This window comes from Microcebus murinus, chromosome 26 (assembly GCF_040939455.1).
Source record: "Microcebus murinus isolate Inina chromosome 26, M.murinus_Inina_mat1.0, whole genome shotgun sequence".
In the NCBI taxonomy this organism is placed as follows: domain Eukaryota; kingdom Metazoa; phylum Chordata; class Mammalia; order Primates; family Cheirogaleidae; genus Microcebus; species Microcebus murinus.
Window position 1 is genome coordinate 1497118 of NC_134129.1, and position 27628 is coordinate 1524745.

Genomic DNA, 27628 nt, shown 5'->3' on the forward strand with positions numbered 1-27628 from the left:
CTTCCGGTGACACGCGGAAGCACGAGTCGGTACTGCAGCTGGTGTCGGCCGTGTGAGTTTTCTTAAGAGCTGCTGACGGCGAAGCGAGGGTGCTGCCAGTATGACCAGCAGAAACAACAACAAGCTGCCCAACAACCTGCCGCAGTTGCAGAATCTGATCAAGCGCGACCCGCCGGCATACATCGAGGAGGTGGGAGTGCGGCGCCACGCGCGCGAGGGGCCCGGGCGGGGATGGCTGACGCCGGCGCGGGAAGACATGGCGTGGCGGTGGGATCCAGGCTACGTTAGATTCGAGGGTCCCTCCGGAGGAGAGAAGGGATTGGGGAAGGGATGTACCTTGGAGTTCGTTCCCCACCTCTTGGACATCTACCGTCTCTTTGGATTTTCTACCTGCTCTGTAGACTCCGCTGCCATAATAGAAACCCCCTTAGAAATCTCATTTTATTTTAAGGTTTATTAATATCTCCGATCACACGGAGGTAGAGAGAGAGAGAGAGACAAATTGCCCCCAGTCTCCAGCTTCCATGCACGATTCTCAGCCTCTTTTCAAAAATTCATAACTTGGTTTAGTCGATAACACTTGGTGAATCATATGTTAAATGAAGGATTGTTGGAGTTGGGGTACTATCAGAAAAGATAAGGAAAATAGGAGATGGTGGTCAGAGAGGGGATTGCTTCTAGTTGAGATTATGAAGGAGCTGTAGTTATTTAGGATGTGACCAGGGGAGTGAATGTTAAGGTAGAGTAAGAGTTGAAGATGATTAGATGAGGAGAGATCAAAGAATTGAGGGGCCAGGATATTGGAAAGACATTTCACATAGATATAATATCAAGCATTGGCCAGGCACGGTGGCTCATGCTTGTAATCCTGGCATGGTGGGAGGCCAAGGCGGGAAGATCGTTTGAGCCCAGGAATTTGAGACCAGCCTGGGCAACACAGCAAGACCCTGTTCTCTACAAAAATATTAGCCCAGGTATGGTGGCCTGTGCCTGTAGTCCCAGCTACTCAGGACCCTGGATCAAGAGGATCGCTTGAGCCCAGGAGTTTGAGGCTGCAGTGAGCTATGATCATACCACTGCACTTCAGCCTGGACAACAGAGTGAGACCCTGTCTCTAAAAAGAAAAAAAAACAAAATAAAAACAATAAAAGACATCAAGAACTGTGACAGGAATTGTGTTAAAGGTTGAAATGTTCGTACAACAACGAGGAGGAATGGTAGGTTTTGAGACATAAGACTCAAAGCTGTGAGTGGGGACAATTAAGGAGGAGAAAAGGGTACCAATCTGGAGGGATTCCAGTGCTTGGGAAGTAACACTAAAGAACAAGGAGGACATCTATGGACTCATCTGTGCTGGGGGGAAGAAAACAATGTGGCAGGGCATCAGGAAAGATGACTGGGCTATTTTAGAAGGTTTAGATGCCCTGGCCTAACCCAGAGTGCTTCAGAATTCTACTTGTGTGAGGATTAGAGTGAGGGACATGAGAGATGGCCTGGGAGTCCTGGGCTTTTGTGGTGACCAGTACACAAAAAGGGCATTATGAAATTAGTCCTGATCATCTCTAGGCAGATGAATAGTGGTAGCTAGGCCATGGTGGGGTTTGGGGAGGAAATGGGGTAAGGATTTTGTCAGCTTCAAGAGATATGGGGCCCTCTTTTCCTTACTCCTGTTCAATGGAGGTTTGGAGTCAAGAGATAAGGTCTTATTCGAAGTATGTAGTAGGGTCTTTTGGTGTCCCTCTGGAATCCTGCTCTTGGAAAAGGTTGGAGGTCTAGCAGTTTTGTTGAGGAAATCAAGAGTTAGGTTTTTCAACCATGCTAAGTTTAAGACATCTGTTAGATGTTTAAACCAAGATGTCAGACAGGTGACTGGATATATGAATTTGGAGTTCACTGAGCCAGGTAAGGCTAATGGTAAATGAATACTCATTCTCATTGTGTGTGTGTGTGTGTGTGTGTCTTTAAAGACATGGACTTTGGATGGAGGGTAGCTATAAGGCATGGAACTGAGGCATGGTGAATTCCAACATTTTTGGGCTGTTATCAGAACTAAACATAAATACATGAGATAATGTATATAATGAGCTTGGCACATAGCAAGGGCTGAATCTATTATTTCCATATGTGTATTGCTCTTGGCTGTAGGACTCTAGCATAAAATCTTAGCTGATATTTAAAAGAAGGGAATTTTGACTGGAGAGCCTGATGTACTTGATAATTTACATTCTCTGACCTGGCATTTTCTGCTGATTTGAGTGCCCTGTATACACAGACAGTGTAGTAGGGGTTGTGTAGGTAGTAAATGGCAAAACAGGGCCAGAATCTGAGCTTTGGACTCGTGCTTCACTGTTCTTTATACCACACCACCCAGACTTCTAATGATAATTCTAAGGAAAGGTTCTTTAGATTGTGATGTGCTTGGATTATTTCAAACCTCATTTTGCAGAATGCAGATAAGGAAAAAGGAATATTTTTATATATTTTTGCCACATCTTTTTCTCCATGCCACTGTCAAAGATTTCTATTAAGTAGTTTTTCATTCTGCACTGAGAAAGTTTTAATAGAATGTGATAAATTTTATTTTTCCACAGTTTCTACAGCAGTATAATCACTACAAATCCAATGTGGAAATTTTCAAATTACAACCAAATAAAACCAGCAAAGAACTAGCAGAGCTGGTGATGTTTATGGCACAGGTAAGAAGATAATTTCTTAGTTAAAACAAAGACCAGTGTTACACACAATTAGTAGAATATTTTTTCACCAATATTCAACCTTATTCCACTCTGGAAAGGAAACTTAATTAAACTTTTTTTTTTACTTTCTCTTTTTGCAAATTCTATGTTCTCCCTATTGTAAAATAGAAGATTTTGCTAGATCGTTTCACAGAACCAACCAGAACAAAACTGTCAAACTAATTTTTTTTCGGAGATAGACTTTGTTTAAAAAAAAACTGCTGATTTTTTTCTTCAAATCATCATAAAAGCAGGATCTAAATCATCTCACAAATATTTTACTAAGACTAGAGGAAATGTAAGGGTTGGAGAAATTATGTAGAAGAAAAAGGTGATTTGGAACATCTACTTCTATGAAACGTAGCCTTTTACTCTCATTTTGCAGAATGCCCTAAATCTGTGCATCTGAATTATAGGAGAGAAAGGGAGAAACCTCAGAAGAGCCTTTGCTTTGTTACAGATTGGCCACTGCTACCCTGAACATCTGAGTAACTTTCCCCAAGAGCTGAAAGATCTTCTCTCTTACAATCACACTGTCCTGGATCCAGATCTTCGAATGGTAGGACCAGTATTTGGAATAATAAACTGTGCTGTGTTCAAATGAGAATAACCTCTCAGCTAAATATCTTTGAAAAATGTAAATCAGAGTGTGTCACCTCTTCCTTAAAATCCTTCTGTGGCTTCTTATTTATGCTTAGAATAAAACTCAATAACATGGCCTGTAAGTCCCACCATGATCTATACCCTCCTGTGTTTCTGATCTCAGCCTTTTCTGCTATACTCGGATCTTTCTGTCCTTCCAGCATCCCAGCCCTGCAGGATGCCCCTAAACCTCTTGAGTAGGTGATTCCTTCTAGGCATTCAAACCTTATTCATAAAGAATCCTAAGTACAACTTGTAGTGTTTATACTGCTTAGTTTAATAAACTTGTCCATTAAATAGCCACAAGGGCAGAGACTGTCCTGAAAACTGTGGTAGTAACTAGTTAGTAAGAGACATTAAGTTCTTTGGGATATATATGCTCCATTTTCTCATTTTCTTAACTTTACCATTATCTTATAGTATGCTTTCTTTTCCTTCCGAAGACATTTTGCAAAGCTTTGATCTTGCTGAGAAATAAAAATCTCATCAATCCGTCAAGTTTACTAGAGCTCTTCTTTGAACTTCTGCGTTGCCATGATAAGCTTCTGCGAAAGGTAAAGAGCCAAAAATTTTTTTTTCTACATCTCATTCTTCCTTGAGATGATATAAAATTGTAGAGTTCAGAGTCCCTTGAATTCTTGATGCTTTACATTTTTGGATACAGTTAAGAATGATTTTAATAGGGAAAAATCATTCTATGCATGCAATGTGGTTTTTTTGTTTTTTTGTTTGTTTGTTTTGAGACAGAGTCTCCCTTTGTTGCCCAGGCTAGAGTGAGTGCCGTGGTGTCAGCCTAGCTCACGGCAACCTCAAACTCCTGGGCTCAAGCGATCCTCCTGCCTCAGCCTCTCGAGTAGCTGGGACTACAGGCATGCGCCACCATGCCTGGCTAATTGTTTTCTATATATATTAGTTGGCCAATTAATTTCTTTCTATTTTTGGTAGAGACGGGGTCTCGCTCTTGCTCAGGCTAGTTTCAAACTCCTGACCTCGAGCAATCCACCCACCTTGGCCTCACAGAGTGCTAGGATTACAGGCGTGAGCCACTGCACCCAGCCACGATGTGGTATTAATAGCTAATATCTTGAGTGCAGACTTTCTACCAGGCACCATTCTAAGAGCTTTTGTGTATTTACTCATTTACTCATAAAGCCCTATGAAATAGGGATTATTATTATTATTTCTTTATAGATGAAAAGACTAGGGCACAGAGAGAGAGAGTAACTTGCCCAGGGTCACACTGGTGCGTGGTGGGGCTGGAGTATAAATCTAGGCCATCTGGCTCCAAAACCCAAGCCCTTTACTCCTGCATTAAACTGACTGGCTAAGTCAGGACATTGGTGGTCACAGCTATAACTGAACCCTCCCCCCCCCAATAAAACTAACTTTTTGTTGCCGTTATTAACATTTTCTCTTGACATTGTATTTGTTTATATATAAGACCAGAAGCTGAAGCTTTATGAAAGAAATTTAAGAAAGAAAAACTTAAGTTTACATTCATTAACTGCCACTATTTGATTTTAGCAGTTGTATTTCTTGGTCTAATTTGTGGAATAAAAGTGGCAGCATATTTTGAGTACCAGTGATATTTGTATTCCCAGTATTATCCTGCGTGTAGTTAGGTGCAAAAAAAGCCAACTTTATTGAGATATAATCCACATACAGTTCATCCACTTAAAGTATACAATTCATTGGTTTTTAGTGTATTCACAGAGTTGTGCAACCATTACTACAATCAATTTTAGAACATTTTTTATCACCCCCAAAAGAAACTCGATTCCCATTAGCAGTCAGTCCTCTTAACCCCATCTATTCCAGCACTGGGGAATCACCAGACTACTTTTGGTCTCTATAGATTTGCCCATCTGGATATTTTATATAAGTGAAGTCATACAATATGTGGTCTTTAGTGGCTAGATTGTTTCACTCAGCATAATATTTTCAAGATTGATGCTTGTTGTAGCATGTATTGGTACTTTATTCGTTTTTGTTGCCAAATAATACTTTGTTGTATGGATATACCAATGTTGTTTATCCATTCATTAATTAATGGACATTTGGGTTATGTCCACTTTTTTGCAATTTAAGTAATGCTGCTACGAATGTTTGTGTGAACATTGATGTGGGAATGTGTTTTCATTTCTCTTGGGTGTATACCTAGTGGAATCATTGGGTCATATGGTAACCCCATGTGTAACCTTTTGAGGGCGACTTTCTTTTGCTTTCTAGCTGCTTTTTTTACTTGTTTTTGGTCTCTTTTGTGATAGAATGAAAAATAGATAAAATTAAGTCATCTTACACATTTATACTTTTCTCCAAATTTAGCAAGGTTAGAAATGTTAGGTAGGCTTAATGTGTATGTATTTTTATTTTCTTTTCCTTAGACTTTATATACACATATTGTGACTGATATCAAGAATATAAATGCAAAACACAAGAACAATAAAGTGAATATAGTAAGTACCCTTTTGTTTTCTATGTTTACAGCATTGTACAGTTGTACCATCAGTGCGTTCAGTTTCTTTGTCTTTCTTTTCTTCAGGTATTGCAGAATTTCATGTATACCATGTTAAGAGATAGCAATGCAACTGCAGCCAAGATATCTTTGGATGTGATGATTGAACTCTATAGAAGGAACATCTGGTAATATAGATGTTTGTCTCTTGAAAAGTTGACCTTTTTTTTCATTTGTGATTAATATAGAGCACATATACAATTTTTTTTTATCTTGAGCTCCTTAGTATACCTCTGTTGTGTAGATTAAGTTGGAAGTGAAAATTGAGGCAATCTAAATGACTAATAACATGGGCTACCATTTCTTGAGCATCTGCTGAAGTCAGGCACTTTGAAATTATCTTGTTTAACCTGAAGAACAACTTGAGAACAAATGCAGCTTGTCTGGAATTATCCCCATTGTATAGGTAATGAAATGGAAGTTCATTGTGTTAGTAAGAGTATTTAGATAGTAAGAGGCAGAGCTGAATTTCAAACCCAGGTCTGTCTGACTCCAGAATCTGTGCTCTCTACTCTGCCATTGTGAAAATTTTCAGGTCAGTTCACCTTATATATATAAAATATTATGCTTCACATACTTTGGTTTGTTGGTATAGTGCCCTCAACTCATGTCTTTTGCTTTTCTTACTAACCAGAAAAGTAATATTTATTGCACCAGAAAGTTCAGAGAAACGAGAACAGATTTTTTAAAACTTGTAAGTCCAACCACGCAGAGACAGTCACTGTTAGTATTTTATAGTATTTCCTCCTGATCTTTTCTTTAATGTACATTTTTAAATATGGTTGGAATTTTTCTGTATTATATTTTTTTATTCTGGGGGTCCCCTCCCCCACTTACCTTGAGTAGGTTCCTATGCCATTAAAAATTCTTCATACTCCATCCTAATGGCTGCAAACTTTCTGTCATAAGACTGGGCTAAAATTTAACTGAATGTTCTACCTGTAGTTGACTAATTTAGCAACACATGACTTTTTAAAATATTATGATTGGGAATTCTGATGTGTCTGAAATATTATATTATTTATTTTGTGCCATTGTGTGTGCTATGAAATACAGTAGAATGGAAATTTATTTCAAAGCACTCATTGTCTTCCCCCAGGAATGATGCCAAAACTGTCAATGTTATCACAACTGCATGTTTCTCTAAGGTGACCAAGGTAAGCGCCTGTAGGGCTATGTGACAGCTGCCTGCGATGGGTGTGTGAGGAGCAAGTGGTGTGAGGACCGTACTTTGTGCTTAGCGAGGCTTTCTTTGTTCCTAGACCGCTTCCCTGGGTCATCTGTGCTTTAGAGAAGTCAAACAAAATCATGAGTTTTTCAAATGCTGTGTAGTGAATGATAGCCATAGTGTTTATTTTATGTTTTCCCCTGTGATTCTTGACTTTTCTTCTATTTGACATATGCATAGCTGAAAGAAATTTAAGGGCCAACTTTGGCTTTCTGTTAGAAGGGCTGTAATCTCACTTTTCATGGTGGGGAGGATGTCGAAATTCTTGATAGTCTACTTGAAGGACAACTGTGTAGACCTTAGCAGTTCTAAACTAGTTAAAGGCTTTTAAAAATTACCTATGAGAAAAAAAATTACCTTACTTATGAGACAGAGCATAAAACCAATTTTTAAATTAAGAAAAATTAACAAAAATCTCACCACCTTTTGAATTTTTTTCTTCAGATCCTAGTTCATATGCACGTATAAAGTGTAGTCAAAAGTATTTGGTCTTTGTTGTAACTGAGTTAAGTAAATAACTTTTCTGATTGGTCTTTAGATATTAGTTGCTGCTTTGACATTCTTCCTTGGAAAGGATGAAGAGGAGAAACAGGATAATGACTCAGAATCTGAGGTTAGTTTAATCATAGCTGGTTCTGAATTTTACATTTCATTATTGCTCTGAGTACAAATTGTAAAATCCATAATTGCCTGAGTTAGAAATTTATGTCACCTTTGTCCTTTATTGAGTTCTGCCATGCTGAGATCTTATTCCACTTAGAATTTGTCGCTTGTGGCTGGGTGTGGTGGTCCATGACTGTAATCTTAGCACTCTGGGAGGCTGAGGTGGGAGTATCGCTTGAGCTCAGGAGTTTGAGACCAGCCTGAGCAAGAGCGAGACTCCAATCCTACTAAAAAATAGAAAAAATTAGCCAGGAACGGTGGTGTGTGCTTGTAGTCCCAGCTATTTGGGAGGTTGAGGCAGGAGGATCACTTGAGCTCAGAAGTTTGAGGTTGCAGTGAGCTATGATGACGCCACTGCACCCTAGCCTGGGCAACAGAGCAAGACTCTGTCTCAGTAAAAAAGAATTTGTCACTTGCATTCAGAAAGATTGGTTAAATAATTAATAAAACAGATCCATTCAACCTTTGTCTTAGTTCTAAAGCTGTATCTATATTTTGCTATAAATTTAGAATGAAAATTTTCACCAATGTATTTCTTTAGGTAATGTCAACATCGTAGAAGTTTAGAGTGGAGGAAGGAAGGGGAGTAATGTGGCATTTATTTATTTATTCATTTATTTTTTGGGAGACAGAGTTTTGCTCTGTTTCTGTTAGAGGCTGTTTAACAGAAAATGGTATTTTTTTCAGGAATAAGGCATTGCAGTGGGAATATGCTTGCCATAATAAGGTATGTGTGTATTCAGGTAGATAAAGAGAGGTTTTTAAAGGAAAAATGAAGAGGATCACGTAACTGTTTTGAGATAATTATTGGCTAATCCAAGGGTCAGTAGCAAGAGGGGTGCCAGTCCGAGGTTAGACAGGCAGCTGCTGGGAAAAATGTCCTTGCAGAAATGGTTTTTCTGTAAGGTTGCCGTGGTATTTGTGCAACGTTGTGGCTGTTGCAGTCTTTTGTGACAGTTTCTATTATTAGGCTTTCGCATATCAGAGCCTCTCTTCGTGGGCTTCCCCAGCATTATTTGTCAGGGTATGTTTTATCACAAGTGATTCCATTTTGATTCTGACAACTTTCACATAAAAATTTCTAGCTACTACACATAAAAGTTTTCTTGTTCCTGTCCTACTTCCCAGTTCCTTCTTTACAGATAACCATTTTATTTTCTATTTATTTATGTATGTGTATGTGCACATATAGTTTCATGTGTATAGTAGGTTTTTAAAAACTAGCTCGGGTGTGGTGGCTCACGCCTCTAATCCTAGCACTCTGGGAGGCTGAGGTGGGTGGATCACTCAAGGTCAGGAGTTCGAAACCAGCCTGAGCGTGGCCCTGTCTCTACTAAAAATAGAAAGAAATTAATTGACCAACTAAAAATATATATACAAAAAATTAGCTGGGCATGGTGGTGCATGCCTATAGTCCCAGCTACTCGGGAGGCAGAGGCAGTAGAATTGCTTGAGCCCAGAAGTTTGAGGTTGCTGTGAGCTAGGCTGATGCCACAGCAGTCACTCTAGCCTGGGCAACAAAGTGAGACTCTGATTCAAAATAATAATTATATAAATAACAGGCCGGGCACGGTGGCTCACACCTGTAATCCTAGGACTCTGGGAGGCCCAGGCGGGCAGCTCGCTCAAGCTCAGGAGTTTGAGACCAGCCTGAGCAAGAGCAAGACCTAAAAATACTAGGTCTCTACTAAAAATAGAAAGAAATTATCTGGACAATTAAAAATATATAGAAAAAATTAGCCGGGCATGGTGGTGTATGCCTGTAGTCCCAGCTACCCAGGAGGTGAGGCAGGAGGATCACTTGAGCCTAGAAGTTTGAGGTTGCTGTGAGCTAGGTTGATGCCATGGCACTCTAGCTCAGGCAACAGAGTGAGACTCTGTCTCAAAAAAAACCCAAAAAACTATAAATAACATATCTATTATTCTGTCAATATATATAGCTCTACTAGTACATTTAGATCTTCTAAGTTATTAATACATACAGATCTACCTTATTCTTTTTTTTTTTTTTTTTGAGACAGAGTCTCGCTTTGTTGCCTAGGCTAGAGTGAGTGCCGTGGCGTCAGCCTAGCTCACAGCAACCTCAAACTTCTGGGCTCAAGAGATCCTTCTGTCTCAGCCTCCCAAGTAGCTGGGACTACAGGCATGCGCCACCATGCCCGGCTAATTTTTTCTATATATATTAGTTGGCCAATTAGTTTCTTTCTATTTATAGTAGAGACGGGGTCTCGCTCTTGCTCAGGCTGGTTTCGAACTCCCGACCTTGAGCAATCCGCCCGCCTCGGCCTCCCAGAGAGCTAGGATTACAGGCATGAGCCACCGCGCCCGGACTACCTTATTCTTTTAACCTCCACATAGTTCAGAATATGAATGCATTATAGTTTATTTAGGCATTTCCCTTTTGATAAATATTTGCTTTCAATTTATTTTTTCAAATAAAAACAAAATTGTATTCTATTTATAAAAAGCAAAAGCAGGCCAGGCAGGCACAGTGGCTCACGCCTGTAGTCCCAGCTACTCAGGAAGCAGGGCAGGAGGGTAACTAGAGCCCGAAAGTTCAGGGTTACAGTGAGCTGTGATCTCCCTACTGAACTTCAGCCTGGGCGATAGAAGGAGACTCACCCCCCTCCCCCCAAATACACACACACACACACAGTGAAAGAGAGATATCAATGCTATAGTGAAAATCTTTGTATGTGCCTGTTTGTGCACATGTGTATGCCTATTTTTTACTTGATTTTAAAAGTTGTATTCATTTTTAACAGGTGTGTGCAAAGAGCATAAAAACCAAGAAGTAGATTAAAGAACTGATTTTTGCTTCTATGCAGATTTTCCTTGTTTATGATTTTACAAAGTAATCTCTTCTTCAGGATGAAGGACCAACAGCAAGAGATCTGCTAGTGCAGTATGCTACAGGGAAGAAAAGTTCCAAAAACAAGAAAAAGTTGGAAAAGGCAATAAAAGTGCTCAAGGTGAGACTTGTATTTGGAAAGTGAGATAGGAATCATTGGAATGCAGGATATGTAGTTTTCAGCCAGAGCTCTTTAGGAATTTAAAATCAAGGAATAGCATTTGCAAAAGACTTAGAAATATGTGATGAAGTTTTAAGCACTGATTTCTTAGATGAATAAATGTAATCAGCTCTAGCAAAATCTATGGCTTGGATAAATTAATTTGATTAAATTCACTTTTCGCTTCTTCTGATCACACTGGCTTATACTAGGGTGTCTTTGCTAGACACATCTTCTCAGAAGAGTACATGAATAAAGTACGTTTGATAATTTGTAATGATTATTCTGAAAATCATTAATTTGGCCCTTGTGTGTTTTTTAATGTTTGTATTTCCGAATTCCTCTAAGTCTCACAGGTGCTAATGGCTGCGACATTCCCAAGGTTTAATCTTTTTTTTTTTTTTTTTTTTTTTTGAGACAGAGTCTCAGCCTAGCTCACAGCAACCTCAAACTCCTGGGCTCAAGCGATTCTGCTGCCTCAGCCTCCCGAGTAGCTGGGACTACAGGCATGCACCACCATGCCCGGCTAATTTTTTCTATATGTTATTTGGCCAATTAATTTCTTTCTATTTATAGTAGAGACGGGGTCTCGCTCTTGCTCAGGCTGGTTTTGAACTCCTGACCTCGAGCAATCCGCCCGCCTCGGCCTCCCAGAGTGCTAGGATTACAGGCGTGAGCCACCGCGCCCGGCCCCAAGGTTTAATCTTGAGATTAACTTTAAAAGGCAAAAACAACTTTTGTTCTTCCATTAGAAAGAAAAGTTTTTGGAACAAGGATTTTTTTTTTTTTTCTTTTTAAATAGTCTTTAAAGGACTTTATAAAAGCCATTAGCACATTGAATTCTAAGGGTGTGATCACTGTAATTCAGATTAGAAACGTTTTTTCTCTCCCTTTCAGAAACAAAAGAAGAAAAAAAAGCCAGAAGTGTTTAATTTTTCAGCTATTCACTTGATTCATGATCCCCAAGGTACTATATATTATGACTTCCCTAGTTCCTTGTTGGCCTTATCCCTGCGTGTTTTGTTTCCTGCTTTCAGGGTTGTCAGGGGATATGTTAATTAGATCCCTGGCACTTAATAGACAGTCAATAAATGCTTAATTGTTACTAGTTAGTTGTAATCTAGAGAATTATGTTCTAAAGCAGTGACTCCCAGTTTACAACAAAATAAAAATGGAACAACAGGCCTATCTGAGTTTCATGTCTTTAACAACATAATATTAGCACATTGTACTTGACCAAATACAAAATTGACAGTCTTTTGTTGTTCCTTTTTAAAAAAAAACCTAGTCTGTGGAAACCAAAAGTCTGGGAAACCCTGTGCTAGACCGCTAATTCTCAAAGTAAGCTGTACATTGGCATCACCTGGGGAATTGGGGCCTGTCATTCCCAGAGATTCTGATTTAGTTGGTATGGGATGTGGTTGGGTGTCTAGGACTATTAAATGCTCTCTGTACTCTAGTATGTGGTGACATTTGGTGATCTCTTCTGTGGATTAGTGTCTGTCAGACTTTAACATGCATACAGGTCACCTGGGGGACTTGTTAAGTGCAGAGTCTGATTTCAGTAAGGCTGGGGTGGGGCCTCAGATTCTGCTTTTCTAAGGAACTCCCAGCTGTGGCTGGTCTCAAAGGCTGGACCACCCTTTGAGAAGTAAGCTCTGGAGAGCTATTAAGTAGAGAACCTATCAAATACTCTAGTTATTGATGCTGAAATTATTGGGATTTCTTAAGATTTTACTTTGGGCATCATTAAAAGTATATTCACTTGAATACGAATCTGTTCACTGATTTAACTGCTCCCTTTTCCTATGCCTGTTGTTAATATGTAAATTTTGTATAGACCATGGCCTTACAGTCTGCTTCTTTGGTCTTTTCCTTTCCAGATTTTGCAGAAAAACTACTAAAGCAGCTCGAGAGCTCTAAGGAGAGGTTTGAAGTGAAGATGATGCTCATGAACCTCATCTCCAGATTAGTAGGAATTCATGAGGTTTGGATTACATTATGCTTCTCTTGGTGAATATTAGAAGTAGAGTTAGGCCAGGTGTGGTGGCTCAAGCTTGTAATGCTATCACACTGGGAGGCCAAGGTGAGTGGATCGTTTGAGCTCAGGAGTTCAAGACCAGCCTGAGGAAAAGCGAGACCCTATCTCTACCAAAAAATAGAAAAATTAGCCAGGCATGGTGGCGCATGCCTGTAGTCCCAGTTACTTGGGAGGCTGAGGCAGGAGGATCGCCTGAGCTCAGAAGTTTGAGGTTGCTGTGAGCTAGGCTGATGTCATGGCACTCTAACCTGGGCAGCAGAATGAGACTCTGTCTCAAAAAAAAAAAAAAAAAAAAATCACACATGAATAGAAGTACTTGTTGCCTTTCTCTAAGAAAAACCTGTTGACATTTCACCAACTACATTTCTTTTTCTCCATGGGCTGTAGTCCTGGTGTAAGATCACCAGGTCAATTCTTGTTACATTTGTGCAGTGATTTCATTCAGACTTGAATTTGAGCTCAAGAGGAAAGCAAGAGTGATTTGCGATTTGAGCATGGTTTGATGGAATGACGTTGGAGTTTCACACTGACTAAAACTGGACATCCCTCTTTTTTTTTTTTTTTTTTGAGACAGAGTCTTGCTTTCTTGCCCAGGCTAAAGTGAGTGCTGTGGCATCAGCCTAGCTCACAGCAACCTCAAACTCCTGGGCTCAAGCGATCCTACTGCCTCAGCCTCCCGAGTAGTTGGGACTATAGGCACGTGCCACCATGCCCGGCTAATTTTTATTTATTTATTTATATATATATATATATATATATATATATATATATATATATATATATATTAGTTGGTCAATTAATTTCTTTCTATTTTTATACTAGAGACGGGGTCTCACTCAGGCTGGTTTTGAACTCCTGACCTTGAGCAATCCGCCTGCCTCAGCCTCCCAGAGTGCTAGGATTACAAGCGTGAGCCACCGCGCCCGGCCACATCTTTATATTGAACCAAAGTTTTCCCTGTTACTGCTCAGTGGTCCATCTTACTTTTTGCTCTGTAACTAAAATACAAAAAATGAATTTATTCTCACATGATGAAAATTGAAAAAAAAAAAAAAATCCACTCCAAAATTTCTCTTAAGTTAAAACATTACCTGTTTCTTTAATAACTGGACCCTGGTCAACTTTATCTAGGTAGTTTCCAGGGTGTTAGTGTTTTCTCTTTTAAATATGGACCACAAAAAAAATATGGAGCACAGAGTAATTCCTTTATGTGGTTGGACTAGTGTACAATAATAAAACCAAAAGAGGGTTTTTTAGTGATTAAATTGTAGTAGGTAGTATGGAGATTTGATTTACTGTTTTGTCCCTTGCTTTGGAGCCTGGATATCAGTGCCATTCCTTCCTGTAATCCCCTGTCTCTTAGAACACTAAGAAATCAGTTCTGTAGCCACACCAGTTTTTTTTTGGTTTTTTTTGTTTGTTTGTTTGTTTGTTTTTTGAGACAGAGTCTCGCTTTGTTGTCCAGGCTAGAGTGAGTGCTGTGGCGTCAGCCTAGCTCACATCAACCTCCAACTCCTGGGCTCAAGTGATCCCCCTGCCTCAGCCTCCCGAGTAGCTGGGACTACAGGCATGTGCCACCATGCCCGGCTAATTTTTTGTATATATATCAGTTTGCCAATTAATTTCTTTCTATTTATAGTAGAGACGGGGTCTTGCTCTTGCTCAGGCTGGTTTTGAACTCCTGACCTTGAGCAATCCGCCCGCCTCGGCCTCCCAGAGAGCTAGGATTACAGACGTGAGCCACCACGCCCGGCCGCCAACACCAGTTTTTAGAGTAGAAGAATGTTACGTTTTGTTTACCTCTTCTTCCCTTAGTTAATTCTATGTACACTTTCTTCCTCCTTAAGCATAGCAGCGTGGCCTCATTTGACAAAGAGTACCTTGGTTAATGTAGCATATTGAATCATTCTAGGATATGGTTGGTTACTGAGAAGAAACAAAAGTGAAAAATGATTCTCAATTAGTTGATCTGAGTGATAATAATTGCATCGTGGAGCAGTGACAGCATTGGTTATGTCAATATTAAAGTCGGTGTTCTCTCTACAGCTTTTCCTCTTCAACTTCTATCCCTTCGTGCAAAGGTTTCTGCAGCCCCACCAAAGAGGTGAGCCACTCGCCTGCCACGGTCCTTTGTTGGCTTTGGCAATAGAATTAACATTCAGAGTCTTTTGTCCTGGAATCATTAAAGGCAGAGTTAGGAGTGCAAGTATTCTATATCAGAAGAGGAGAGAAGCCCTTATGTTTTCTTTCTCGGGTCTGCCATGGCCAAGGGTTAGCTGTTCTGCTCCTCAGCCTTAAGAAACCACTGTTTTTGAAAAAAACTAACAACAAATTGGTTTCTCAAAGCAAATCTTTTTGTAATACCATAAGTACTCGTGGAAAATCCTAAAAAAGAAATTCGACCTTTTACTGTATCTTTGTAATAGATAGCAGAATGTTACCGTACTCTTCTCATTGACCTCATATATATTCTCAATTAAAAACAGCAAAAAAGTAGGTAAGAGAGAGATGGTTGTTGCCTTTGAACTTAAACCAAAGTAGAAAGGAAACCAACATTTATGGAGCATCTAACATGAGCCAAGCACTATGCTAAACGCTTTGCACACATCATCTCATCTAATCCTCATATTAGTTCTGTGAGGTGTAGAAAGGGGAAAAAACCCACCAGGGTCCCTCAGCAAATAAATGGCAAATCAGGATTCACCTGGCTTCTTTGTTTTGCTGAGGACCCGTTCCTTACACAATGCCTCCCCTTTGAAGGGAGAGTGTGTGCGTGTATATTTGTATTTATTCATCTGTTCATTGAACAAGTATTTAATTATTTTTATGCCAGGCACAGCATTAGACACTAAGAATTCAACAGTGAACATAAAGCAAACTCCTTTCCTTCATAGAGCTTACATTCTAGAGGGAGATACAGACAGTTCTCTCTGTAATATATCCAGATACAGGTAAGTGTTTTGAAGAAAAAGGATGCAGGGCAAGGATAATAGGGAGTGTGCATCGGGGCGTGTTCTGTTGTGTGACCTGTTGATAGGGCAGCAATTGAGCAGGGACCCGGAGAAAATGAGGGGGTGAACCATGCAGATATCTGGGGGTTGGGCTTGCCAGGTGGAACAGACAGCACTGGCATTGAGGCCAGGATACGCTTGCCACGTTTGCTGTAGTCCTGAGGGGCAGGGCAATGAACTGACTGTGACCTTTTTGTTCTCTTATGTTTTCAGAAGTAACAAAGATTCTTCTGTTTGCTGCACAAGCGTCTCATCACCTAGTACCCCCAGAGGTGAGAACTGCCTTCTGGATCTGTGTGTGGTTAGAAGTGTTACTCTTTGCTGGTTAATCACTTTTCCCACAGGAGTTTCATTTATAGCGATTCTTTTTCTTTTTCTTTTTCTTTTCTTTTTTTTTTTTTTGAGACAGAATCTCACTTTGTTGCCCAGGCTAGAGTGAGTGCTGTGGCGTCAGCCTAGCTCACAGCAACCTCAGTCTCCTGGGCTCAAGTAACCCTCCTGCCTCAGCCTCCCAAGTAGCTGGGACTACAGGCATGTGCCACCATGCCTGGCTAATTTTTTCTATATGTATTAGTTGGCCAATTAATTTCTTTCTATTTATAGTAGAGACAGGGTCTCGCTCTTGCTCAGGCTGGTTTCGAACTCCTGACCTCGAGCAACCCACCGGAGCAACCGACCCCCACCCGCCTAGGCCTCCCAGAGTGCTAGGATTACTGGCATGAGCCACCACGCCCGGCCTATAGCGATTATTTTTCAAAGCTCATATTTCCTTTCCTTAATTAAAACACCGTTGGGTTATCCTGTGTCAAGGCAGTTTTTTTCATCTATGTTTTAAAATGATATTAAAAGAGACTAAAATTTAGTCTGAGGATAGCCAAGAACACAACTCCTAAGTGGAGTATTTTCACCTTGATTCCTTTCAACTCCCAGACTGAAGGCAGAGGGCTATTTTTTCACTGGGAATGCTCTATTGTCCTTGCACCCTCAAGTGTTCGAGTAGAGACAGACATTTTGCTAGCACTCATCTCTTCTTTTGCTCGCAATGCAGATCATTCAATCATTGCTCCTGACTGTGGCCAACAATTTTGTCACCGACAAGAACTCTGGGGAAGTCATGACAGTGGGGTATGTAGAACATGGCTGGAGGCATAAGTTGTCTTTAATGGATCAGGTTTGCCCTGCGTTGCCAAGTTAGAGGATTTTAGCTGGCAGTGTTTCCTCTTGAAAAGCAGTTTAAAATATTCTTCAATCTTCTCAGGAGGTTTGGTAATTTTTTTATTGGTCAGAAATTTGAGGAGAGAACCAGAGAAAAGACACATGTCCTTCTAATCAGGATTTTGGTTTTACTAGTTTCACTCTTTCTAGAAATGAATGACTATATAGCAATCTAAGTGTTTTCCTCTGATCTCCCACTCTGACCTCATGTCTTACCCTGTGTCTTAGTCCATCTTGTGCTGCTGTAACAGAATAGCACAGTCTGGGCAATTTATAAAGAAAAGAGATTTATTTGGCTCACAGTTCTAGAGGCTAGAGAGTTCAAGGGCATCTGCTTGGCGTCTGAGGAGGGCTTCCTTGCTGAGTCATTGACAGAAGGGCAGGAGAGCTTGAGAGTAAGAGAGGGCCAAACCCGTTTTTATAACAATCGGCTCTCGAGATAAGGAACCCGCTCCTGAGACCCTAAGCGCCTTTTAACTGACCTGCCTCTTAATGCTATTACAGAGAATTACAGCAGCAATTCAATTTCAAGATGAGTTGTGGAGGGGACATTCAACTCATAGCTCCCTGGAACCAATGATTTATTATTGGATCACTCTTTTATTCTAGGACAGTTCACTTGGCCATTTTAATTAATAAGTGTTAAGTGCAGGTTTAAAGATTGTCTAATCTGTCTTCATAAGTAAGTGATAAGCTGAACAGCTGCTTTTTATATCCCTTGGAAAATAGTATTGCTGGGATAGCAACCTTAAAGACCTTTAAACTCTCTTATGTGACCTAGTCTCTTCTCTCCTTAGAGTTGGCAAGTAAATGCTGTCATGATTGAGTGTGCCAGATACCGTTATTTGTTCCACTAGTAGAGGAAGTGACGGTAACTGTCTGGAATAAAAGCCCTCAAAGGCTGCCTACCCTTACATTGTCTACCATGCCAGACCTTAGCCAAATAAAACTCAATTTATATTCCTATTGATTTAATTTTTTAGGAAACCTTAAGATGAACCACACAAAATATCTGTTTTAAAGCTTTTTTAAAATTTATTTCTCCTTTTCCAGAATCAATGCTATAAAAGAGATAACAGCTCGATGTCCTCTAGCCATGACTGAAGAACTTCTTCAAGACCTGGCACAGTATAAAACACACAAAGATAAGAGTAAGTCACAAGTCACCCTCTATAGACCAAAGAGTATGATATGACTCATTTTTACCTCCCTATATACTCTTTGCTCTAGAATATCTAATTAAAGGTATTATTTTACAGATGTAATGATGTCTGCTAGAACTTTGATTCAGCTCTTCAGAACGCTGAATCCTCAGATGCTGCAGAAGAAATTCCGGGTAGGTTAAGCATGCTTGTTTTGGTCTGAAGGTTATGGTCTCAAAAGGTAGGAGTAATTTCCTACAATTTGAATTTTAGTATTTGTGATGCTTCCATCATGAGTACTAATGATGTACGTGGTTGTGTTCTTTAGGCTTAGAATATAATTCATTGAATACCATGGCCCTAAATATTTTGTAGTTGGCACATACTCTTTAATGGTGACTAAGTCTTAAAGGCCTATCAGACTATTTCAATTGAAAGCTTTTGACACTGTTAAAAGATTGGAATCTGAAAGATCAGTCAGTACCTGATGCCAGTATTGTGGACAGGCCACTCCTAAGCCAGATACTACCTTTTTCAAGTTGGTAGGGAGGAGGATGCATGCATGTAACAGAGATTGTATTTTTGAAACTGTTAAAAATTGGAGCAGGCCCTGCGTGGTGGCTCATGCCTATAGTTCTAAGCACTCTGGAAGGCTAAAATGGGAGGATTGCTTGAGGTCAGGAGTTCGAGACCAGCCTGAGCAAGAGCAAGACCCCATCTCTACAAAAAATATAAAAATTAAGCAGGCTTGCTGGCGCATGCCTATATAATCCTGTCTACTTGGCGAGCTGAGGCAGGAGGATCACTTGAGTCCAGGAGTTTGAGGTTGCTGTGAGCTTTGATGATGTCACTACACTCTAGCCCAGGCAGCAGTGAGACCCTGTCTCCAAAAAAAAAAAAAAATTGTAGCAGTTATTCTCTAATAATTGCGAGTTTCTTGACCTGGATCAAAAGTAACTGAGAAAATAATGGACAGATTTCTGGCTGGTGGATTTCACTTTGATCTGAAACATAAGCAGACTATTTTTGTCCCTTGATTCCCTCTGTTTTTATAGGTGCTCCTTTCTGAATTCATAACCCTGGAAGATACCTTTCAGGATTAATATTCTGCAATCCAAGCACCTTATTATAAGCAATTTCCTCTCCCTTAGGGTAAGCCTACAGAGGCCTCCATAGAAGCAAGAGTGCAAGAATATGGAGAATTAGATGCTAAAGATTACATTCCAGGAGCAGAAGTTCTGGAAGTTGAGAAAGAAGAGAATACTGAGAACGATGAAGGTTCGTTTTTATTTCACTGTTATTCGGGGCAAAATCACTCGTGCTGTATCTCTGTTGACCTTTAACCACTTCAGTACCAGCGTCGACTATAGTCGATAGGTATAGATGAACCAAGCATTGACTTTAGCCAACAGCCGTGATATGACTTTTCTAATTTTTCATTTATGAAAATAAAATTGTGAACATTTAAAAATAACATAATGAAAATATATGTATGTATATGAAAATATATGTACATGTTACCTATTCTGATTTACAAGTGAAGCTGCCTGTAAAGTAAAACAAGCTTTCAGTGCTTTCAAGCTTTCCTCATCACACAAGAGCAAAACGGACTCGTTGTCAGTGCGCAGCACAGACTACCGTGCGGACTGCAAGTGCCGGCTGTGGGCGAGGCCGCGCGGCCGTGAGCGCCGCACTGAAGTGGTTAAATCTTTATTCTGTTTGAACATTTATTCAGCAGATACCTGCAGAGCAATGGCTGCGTGCTAAGCCCTGTTGTAAGCACTGGGGATCAGTTGAGCGCGGTTCCTGCTCTCGGGGAGCTCACGTGCTAGTGTGGGAGGCGCCTTTGCAAGTCCCGCAGAGCGGCTGCCCGACTCAAGGGCGTTTAGCACTCGAGAGACAGAATGCTTTTGTGTTTGTTGCCTAGAAAAATGATGGTGGCCAGGTGCAGTGGCTCACGCCTGTAATCCTAGCACTCTGGGAGGCCGAGGCGGGTGGATTGCTCGAGGTCAGGAGTTCAAAAGCAGCCTGAGCAAGAGCAAGACCCCATCTCTACTATAAATAGAAAGAAATTGGCCAACTAATATATATATATATATATAAATATTAGCTGGGTATGGTGGCGCATGCCTGTAGTCCCAGCTACTTGGGAGGCTGAGGCAGGAGGATCGCTTGAGCCCAGGAGTCTGAGGTTGCTGTGAGCTAGGCTGACGCCACGGCACTCACTCTAGCCTAGGCAACAAAGAGAGACTCTGTCTCAAAAAAAAAAAAATGATGATGGTTAGTCCTTGGAGCAGTCCTCCAAAGCTCTCCTTGTTGAAGGAGGATGCTTGCTGAACTGGGTGAAGAATACTTAAGGAAATCCATCCTCACTTCCCGAGTCCTGTCTTGTTCCTCTTCGATCGTCCGTTATTTCAGCACAGCTTTCTCAAGCATGAGCTGTGAGACAGCCACTGCCAGTGCAGACATGGAAGATGCTGTCCTGCTCTTGGGGCCCTTCCACAGAGAGCTGCACAGTGAAGGCGAACGGGATCTGTGGCTGGAGCGGGGCACATGGCAGAACAGCAGTCAGTTCCATCTCAGAAGCTTAGAAAAAAAAGGCTTCCTTGAACTGGTGACTAATGAGACAGAAGTTTGGCAAGGAATGCTAGAAAAGCGGACAGAGTCCAGGAGTTTGAGGTTGCTGTGAGCTTTGATGATATCACTACACTCTAGCCCAGGCAGCAGTGAGACCCTGTCTCCAAAAAAAAAAAGAAAAATTGGAGCAGTTATTCTCTAATAATTGCGAGTTTCTTGACCTGGATCAAAAGTAACTGAGAAAATAATGGACAGATTTCTGGCTGGTGGATTTCACTTTGATCTGAAACATAAGCAGACTATTTTTGTCCCTTGATTCCCTCTGTTTTTATAGGTGCTCCTTTCTGAATTCATAACCCTGGAAGATACCTTTCAGGATTAATATTCTGCAATCCAAGCACCTTATTATAAGCAATTTCCTCTCCCTTAGGGTAAGCCTACAGAGGCCTCCATAGAACAAGAGTGCAAGAATGAGCAACAAGTACAACAATGTACAAAGAGTACAAGTGTGAGCAACGTCCTGAAGGATTGGGGGATTGTTAGATTACAGGATACGAGGTGGGACATAGCACGATGGCAGGCCAGAGGCGGAGTTAGAGGCCTTATCATGGACAGCTGTGTATCTACCAGACCGAAGAGCTGAGACGTTGCCTCATGTGCCACAGGGAGCCACTTCCAGATCACCAGTGTCTGTGACTTAGGAAGCTCACTGTCGGGGCTCCACTAAGAGCCGAATACCTCATTACTGAGATGTCTGCAAGGTTCTTTCACATCCAGAATATTCTCTCTCAGTTCTCTGAAGGATTATCACCAGTTCCTCATACATGTGCGAATATGCTTCGGGGAGTTAGTCACACACTTACAGTGTGGCCAAGGCAAATGTGCAATTGCAGTCTTGAGTAACATGGTTTATTGGAAAGAAAATGGACTGCAGTGTCAAGTGCGAGTCTCATGATTTCAGCGTAGGCTGTGTTATGTCACAGCGTGGCTTGGGCATGTCACCTGACTCTGAGAGTCTTTTCCTCTTCTGTGTAGTCATGAGGCTTAGAGAGAGTGATTATAAGGTTGTGGCTCATGGTAGATCCTTAGTGCTTACTCACCATTCCTTCCATAAGCTACATTGATATGGCTTGTTTAACAGTAGATACTGCTCAATTCTTGATCAGTAGAGAATTTGAGGTTCGTTACCTTTTCTATTGCTAGCTTTAGCTTAACTTTTTTAAGTATTTAACTTTAAGGGTATGGCAGTAGTAGCAGTGTGCTCTTCCACACAGATGGATGGGAAAGCACCAGTCTCAGCGAGGAGGAAGAGGCTGATGGTGAATGGGTCGATGTGCACCACTCTTCAGATGAAGAACAGCAGGAAATTGTACGTCTTAAAATTTCCTCTTACAAGTGTGTCACTCTGATGCCTATTAAGATATAATTTATGCTGGGCCTTGTTGGGAAACTAACAGTTTAATGGCCTGGCCCTCGCTTGAGCTGTTAGCCCCTGTTTAAGCCTTTGTTTGTGGGCCTTCCAAGTCCAGGAAGCTGGACAACATGCCTGTGGAGGAGCGGAAGGCCAAAGCTGCAGCCATCAGCACTAGCCGAGTTTTAACGCAGGAAGACTTCCAGAAAATCCGCATGGCCCAGATGAGGAAAGAACTTGATGCCGCCCCTGGGAAATCCCAAAAGAGGAAATACGTTGACATCGACAGTGATGAGGAGCCCAGGTAAAGCGGCACCTGCGGCCAGACAGCTCGGGGGTCGTGAAAGCATCAGGGAAAGGAATTCCACTTCCATTTCATATCATATATCTCCCTCCCCCAGGGGCGAGTTACTTTCTCTTCGGGACATTGAGCGCCTTCATAAAAAGCCAAAGTCTGACAAGGAGACGAGACTGGCAACTGCCATGGTGAGTGGGGCATATTGTTTGTTCCCAGTTCTTTAAGCAGAAAGCACAGAGAATGAAACATGATCCAGAACTTGTATAGCCACAGAATGGCAATATTTTTTTAATGTTTTAAGTAAAGGTGTAGTTAACTGTAGAATAAAATGCACAGATATTAGGTGTTCACAGGGGTGAGTTTTGACAACCACGCATAGCCGTGTAACAAGATACAGAGCGCGGAGAGGCAGCGCTGCGTTCGTGGCGTGGGGAGGCTGAGCGTATCCATCAGCGCTGAGAGCAGCAGGGCAGTGTCCCCTCGGTGGAAAGCCAGGGGAGTCCGTCTCTGGCTGGTGCTGTGATTGCTCACGACTGCGGTCTGTCTGCATTGCCAGTTTCATCTTCCGTGCCTGCCCTTATCTTAGACACCATCCCTCACCAGTCCCACCTCACCCTCTGCCTTCTGTTTGTACCGAAACCTGTTCAAATATGAACCCGTGTCCTTTCTCTCCACACCTTGTGCACAGTATCCTTAGTTCTTGAAATCCTCTGCCCTGCCCTTCCTTTCCCTCACCGTGAATGCTTCATCCTGCCAAAAAACACCAGCTTACTTATCTCCCTTTCTAGAAAACTCCTCTGGCCTTGGCAGGCTGAATTATGCCCTTTTCTTCCACTGAGCTCCCATCGCTCCATTATAATACTTCACCATTTCTTGGCCCCTTTGGACAGAGCCCCAGGGACAAGGATGACAGTGTCCTGTCCATCTTGTGTCCTTGGCATCCAGTGCAGCACCTGGCACAGCAGAGATGTGTGTGTTGATTAGATGGCCCCTGAAGTGTGCTGTTTAAGAAGAAATGTCAAACTTTTTGTGCTGTTAGGCTGGAAAGACAGACCGAAAAGAATTTGTGAGGAAGAAAACAAAAATGAATCCATTTTCCAGTTCCACAAATAAAGAGAAGAAAAAACAGAAGAACTTTATGATGATGAGGTACAGCCAGAATGTCCGGTCAAAGACCAAGCGTTCCTTCCGAGAAAAGCAGGTGAGTTCTACTTTAAGCTTGGGTGGCAGGGACAGTCCCACAGAGACTGCTTGGCGTGAGAGACCGAACTTTGCCTTCTGAGGCCCATGCATTGTGTGTGTGTCGGGGTTAATGGGAGCGTTGTTGAATAGCAGGGAAACCTGGGAAGTGGTCAGGGCCTGTAATTCCAGACCTGACTGGGTCGAGACTCAGCTGTGGGGCCGGAAGGGAGTCCATTTTTCTCTATAAAAGTAGAGGGGTGCAAGCTAGATCATCTCTGAGGACCCTTCCCATGTTAAAATTCTCTGATATTTGGCCAGACGTGCTGGCTTACACCTGTAATGCTAGCACTCTGGCAGGTCGAGGCAGGAGGATTGCTTGAGCTCAGGAGTTCAAGACCAGCTGAGCAAGAGCGAGACCCCGTCTTTACAGAAATAGAAAAAATTAGGGGGGCATGGTGGGGAGTACCTGTACTCCTAGCTAGTAGGGAGGCTGAAGCAGGTGGATCGCTTGAGCCCAGGAGTTTGAGGTTGCACTGAGCTATGATGACGCCACGGCACTCTACCCAGAGTGACAGAGTAGGACTGTCTCAAAAAAAAAAAAAAAAAATTAAATCCTCTGACATTTAATCTGTGACATATACTATCAAAATTAATTGAATGATTTTTAGTGCCTACTTTGTGGCTGATACTTTTCAAAAAGCTAATAACAGTTTTGTTGTCATTATCCTTCCTATATATGCCCTTTTGCAAGCCTTACGTTTACAGGCCTTGGGCATTTCATTTCATCCATTTGTGGCCTTTGAATGGTAATCCGTGCTGCACAGAGGGCTGGATTATTTCAGTTGTTTGTTGTATTAAGACAAACTTATGCTTTTGTATCTTCCTCTGTTGGGGGTGTACCCGAGTGTATCTAAACGTCCTTCTGAAGAATCCCCAGGTAATCAGCTTCAGGCTAAGTAGTCCCACATTCTGAACTGCTGTTTAAATAGCTAGCCAAGGATGAGCCCTCCAGGACTGAATGCAACGGCCTCCCAGGGCAGTGCTGTCTGTGTGTGGGTGCCACGACAGTCGGCACTAACCGAATGACGTGCCCTTTAAACACTACCTATCTGTTTATTTAGTCTTTCTGTTTCTAAACTGTGTTCAACAACATCATGTAAATAATAAAGTTATGGCATTTTAGATAAAAGTTATTGAAATTGGGGTGAGAGGAAAGGTGCCATTTAAGTTCTTTTTTTAAAAAGAGACTGAGTCTTGCTCTGTCACCTAGACTGGTCTGCAGTGGGGTGATCAAACTCCTGGGCTCAACCAATCCTCCTGCCTCAGCCTTCTAAGTAGCTGGGACTACAGGCATGTGCCACCATGCCCGGCTAATTATTTTTTAAGAAGTGGGAGTCTTGCTGTAATTGTGCAGGCTGGTCTCAAGCAGTGCTCCCGCCTCAGCCTCCCCACTGGCTGTGATTACAGGTACAAGCCACCTCACCTGGCTCCCATTTAAGATTTTAAGTACTCTAAATTTTGCCACATTCTCCTAAATTTTTAGTTTAATTGACATAAATCCATTTGCCTGTCCTTTACTGGTCCTTAATAACATTTCAAGGGTAAGGAAATAGTCATCACCCAGTTGGTGGGCCTTGCTTCATTGTGAGGTTTAGGCGACTTCTAGTTAATGGCATTCCCCTTCCCCCACTTCCTCTTTTTTGGCACGATGGAGAAGCCCTGCCTTGTCAGCACCTCTGAGTCATAAGACATCTCTCTCAGAGATTGAAGAGTTTTTTATTTAAGAGTGAATTAAGAGTTCATTGGGCATATGCACTGCTTGGTTCAAGAATGCTTTTTTCTTCTTCCGCAGTTTTCTCACCTTTTGGAACCTGAAATTAATTAGAACTTCTGTATCTCTTTCTTTGCCGTCTATTTTCTTCAAGATCTCTCCTTTACAAAATGTAACTTCAGGTTCCTGATTTTCTCTATTCTCCCCTTCATTTTAGACCATTACTGTCCAGTAGGAATACAATATGAACCACATATATATTTTTAAAATATGAAAGTAAAAAGAAATATACACAATTCTGCTTTCATTCTTCATTTTCACCTTGTGTACTTCCAACACAAAATGATTAAGTTAAAAATTAGAGCTCATATTAACTAGAATATTTTGTCTTAACTACAATTATCAGGGTTTTGGCTTCTCAGTTAATGTCTTTGTGTTTGAGTCATTGTAAACAGTAAATGTTTAGCATTTATTTATTGTAAAATTTTCTTAGCTCATTTACTGCATTAAACTCATGTGAAAATCAGATAACAGAACATTTTTCTTTGTTTCAGATTTGTATATTTATAGTTATTGTAAATCTGCACAAATGCTGAATGCCATTTAAAAATCTTTAAATTATCTGTATGTGCCATATTTAGTAGAAATTTATGTGATTTTGGAAAAGATGATTGTGAAGAAAAATCTATTTTCCTGTTGGTTTTAATTTAGACAATGTATCCCACCCACAACTCCAAAATCTTAAGAGCCTTGGAGACTAGAGAAGTCCTCTGTATTGTCCTTGGAGATGGGTGATGCTCTAGTCTTTGCATTCTGTGGCTGTTCTGCTTAGAGCCTTTGCTCCCCATGAGGTGGGAACAGCAGTCAAGAGCTTTGCGTGTTTCTTAGCAGTATGGCGGCCTTCATCCTGGGTGTACAGATTTGATCTCTTAAGGAATATTTTACCATTTGTAGTTTTTCAGGATGATTTATCAACTTAGTGATTTCTTTTTAGTAGACTTTCAGATAGCCAAATTAGTATGATGGGGTACCCAAGAGTTATGTTTAAATACTTTTTTTGTATCTTTATAGCTGGCGCTACGAGATGCACTTTTGAAAAAGAGGAAAAGAATGAAGTAACTTCCAAGCAAGTTTCCATTCTAAGGAGAATGACTTAGCCATTGTGACTTGTGTCATTACTCTGCAAATTAGTAAATCAAGCATGTTTGTTTACCTTTAAAAGTCCAAAAGCACTGTGTTGTGAAAACCACAGTAAATGTGGCAGCAGTTTGGTGTTTTTTATTTTTGAAATGGGTAAGGGTGGGAGTGTTAGAGATGTAATAGCATTGGTGTTGTAAAATCATTTTATTTAGCATTCATGCAAAAAAAATTGAGTGTCATGTGTTGTCAGTGTAAATACAAAATGAATGAATTGTGACCCCTTCACTCCAGGCATTCACAACTTAGTGGGGACCAGGTGTGTTTACGATGTGTGTTTACGATGTAGTATAAATAGTTTAGTAGAGGTAGAGCCATATTTCTGTGGAGTCACTGAGGCCTTATAGACTAACTCTGTGGGGATAGGAGTTACATATTCTCTCAAAACAGGACAATGTTACAAGAGTAAGAAGTTCTTACTTGTAAATAGGCTTACCTGCTGAAAACAGGTCCCTGCTGTACAGATTTTGAGTAGACGCTTTAGCTGCTTTAGTAATCTAACAGATTCAACTATTTTTGAAGGCCCTGTAAATGCTTTTTGGTTAAGACCTCACTTTTAAAACTGCCTTAAGTATAACTAGTAACTGTGGAATGTATTTATTAGTCATCATTGGATAGGTTCCCACAGGCTTCTTTCACCCTGTAATATTTTTAGTCCACTGTCTGCCTTGTCTGAGTAAAAGGTTTCTAACGTCACATCGGTACTCTTTCTTGTGTGTCTGGCGTGGTGTGTGTTGTTCTTCCTTTCCTAGGCATGCTTGAGTCGATTTCAGGGGACAGTGTCTTTGCATGCAAGTTGCTGCATTTGGAAGTAGTTTGGTGCCTTTTGCCTTAGATTTCTTAGATAATAATGTAGTAGATCAGGAAATTGTATGTTCTCATTAGTGTTAACGGTCAATTGCCCACTCAGAATTAGAAGCAGCTTCTAAAATCACTTTTCTTGCTCCCTTTTCAGTTTCTTTTTTTTGAGACAGAGTCTCATTCTGTTG

At 41.0% G+C, this 27628-nt stretch overlaps 1 protein-coding gene across 3 annotated transcripts; it reads left to right on the top strand.

Annotated features, from left to right (window-relative positions):
* On the top strand, positions 1-27335 carry SDAD1 (SDA1 domain containing 1). Of its 3 annotated transcripts, XM_075997791.1 has the most exons (22): positions 1-190; positions 2592-2696; positions 3196-3294; positions 3821-3931; positions 5762-5833; positions 5920-6020; positions 6992-7049; positions 7659-7733; positions 10654-10755; positions 11692-11761; positions 12678-12781; positions 14882-14939; positions 16060-16118; positions 16895-16971; positions 18115-18212; positions 18321-18397; positions 19355-19481; positions 22055-22149; positions 22305-22495; positions 22593-22677; positions 23529-23690; positions 26514-26711. In XM_075997791.1, the coding sequence occupies exons 1-22, from the start codon at positions 101-103 to the stop codon at positions 26559-26561; spliced, it is 2064 nt and encodes a 687-aa protein (XP_075853906.1). In that variant the 5' UTR covers positions 1-100; the 3' UTR covers positions 26562-26711. The 3 variants fall into 3 exon arrangements, with proteins under 3 accessions (XP_075853906.1, XP_075853907.1, XP_075853908.1); XM_075997792.1 differs by lacking the exon at positions 26514-26711 and having other exon boundaries at positions 23380-23552; XM_075997793.1 differs by lacking the exon at positions 1-190 and having other exon boundaries at positions 3121-3294; positions 26514-27335.
* The last annotated feature ends 293 nt before the right edge of the window (positions 27336-27628 follow it).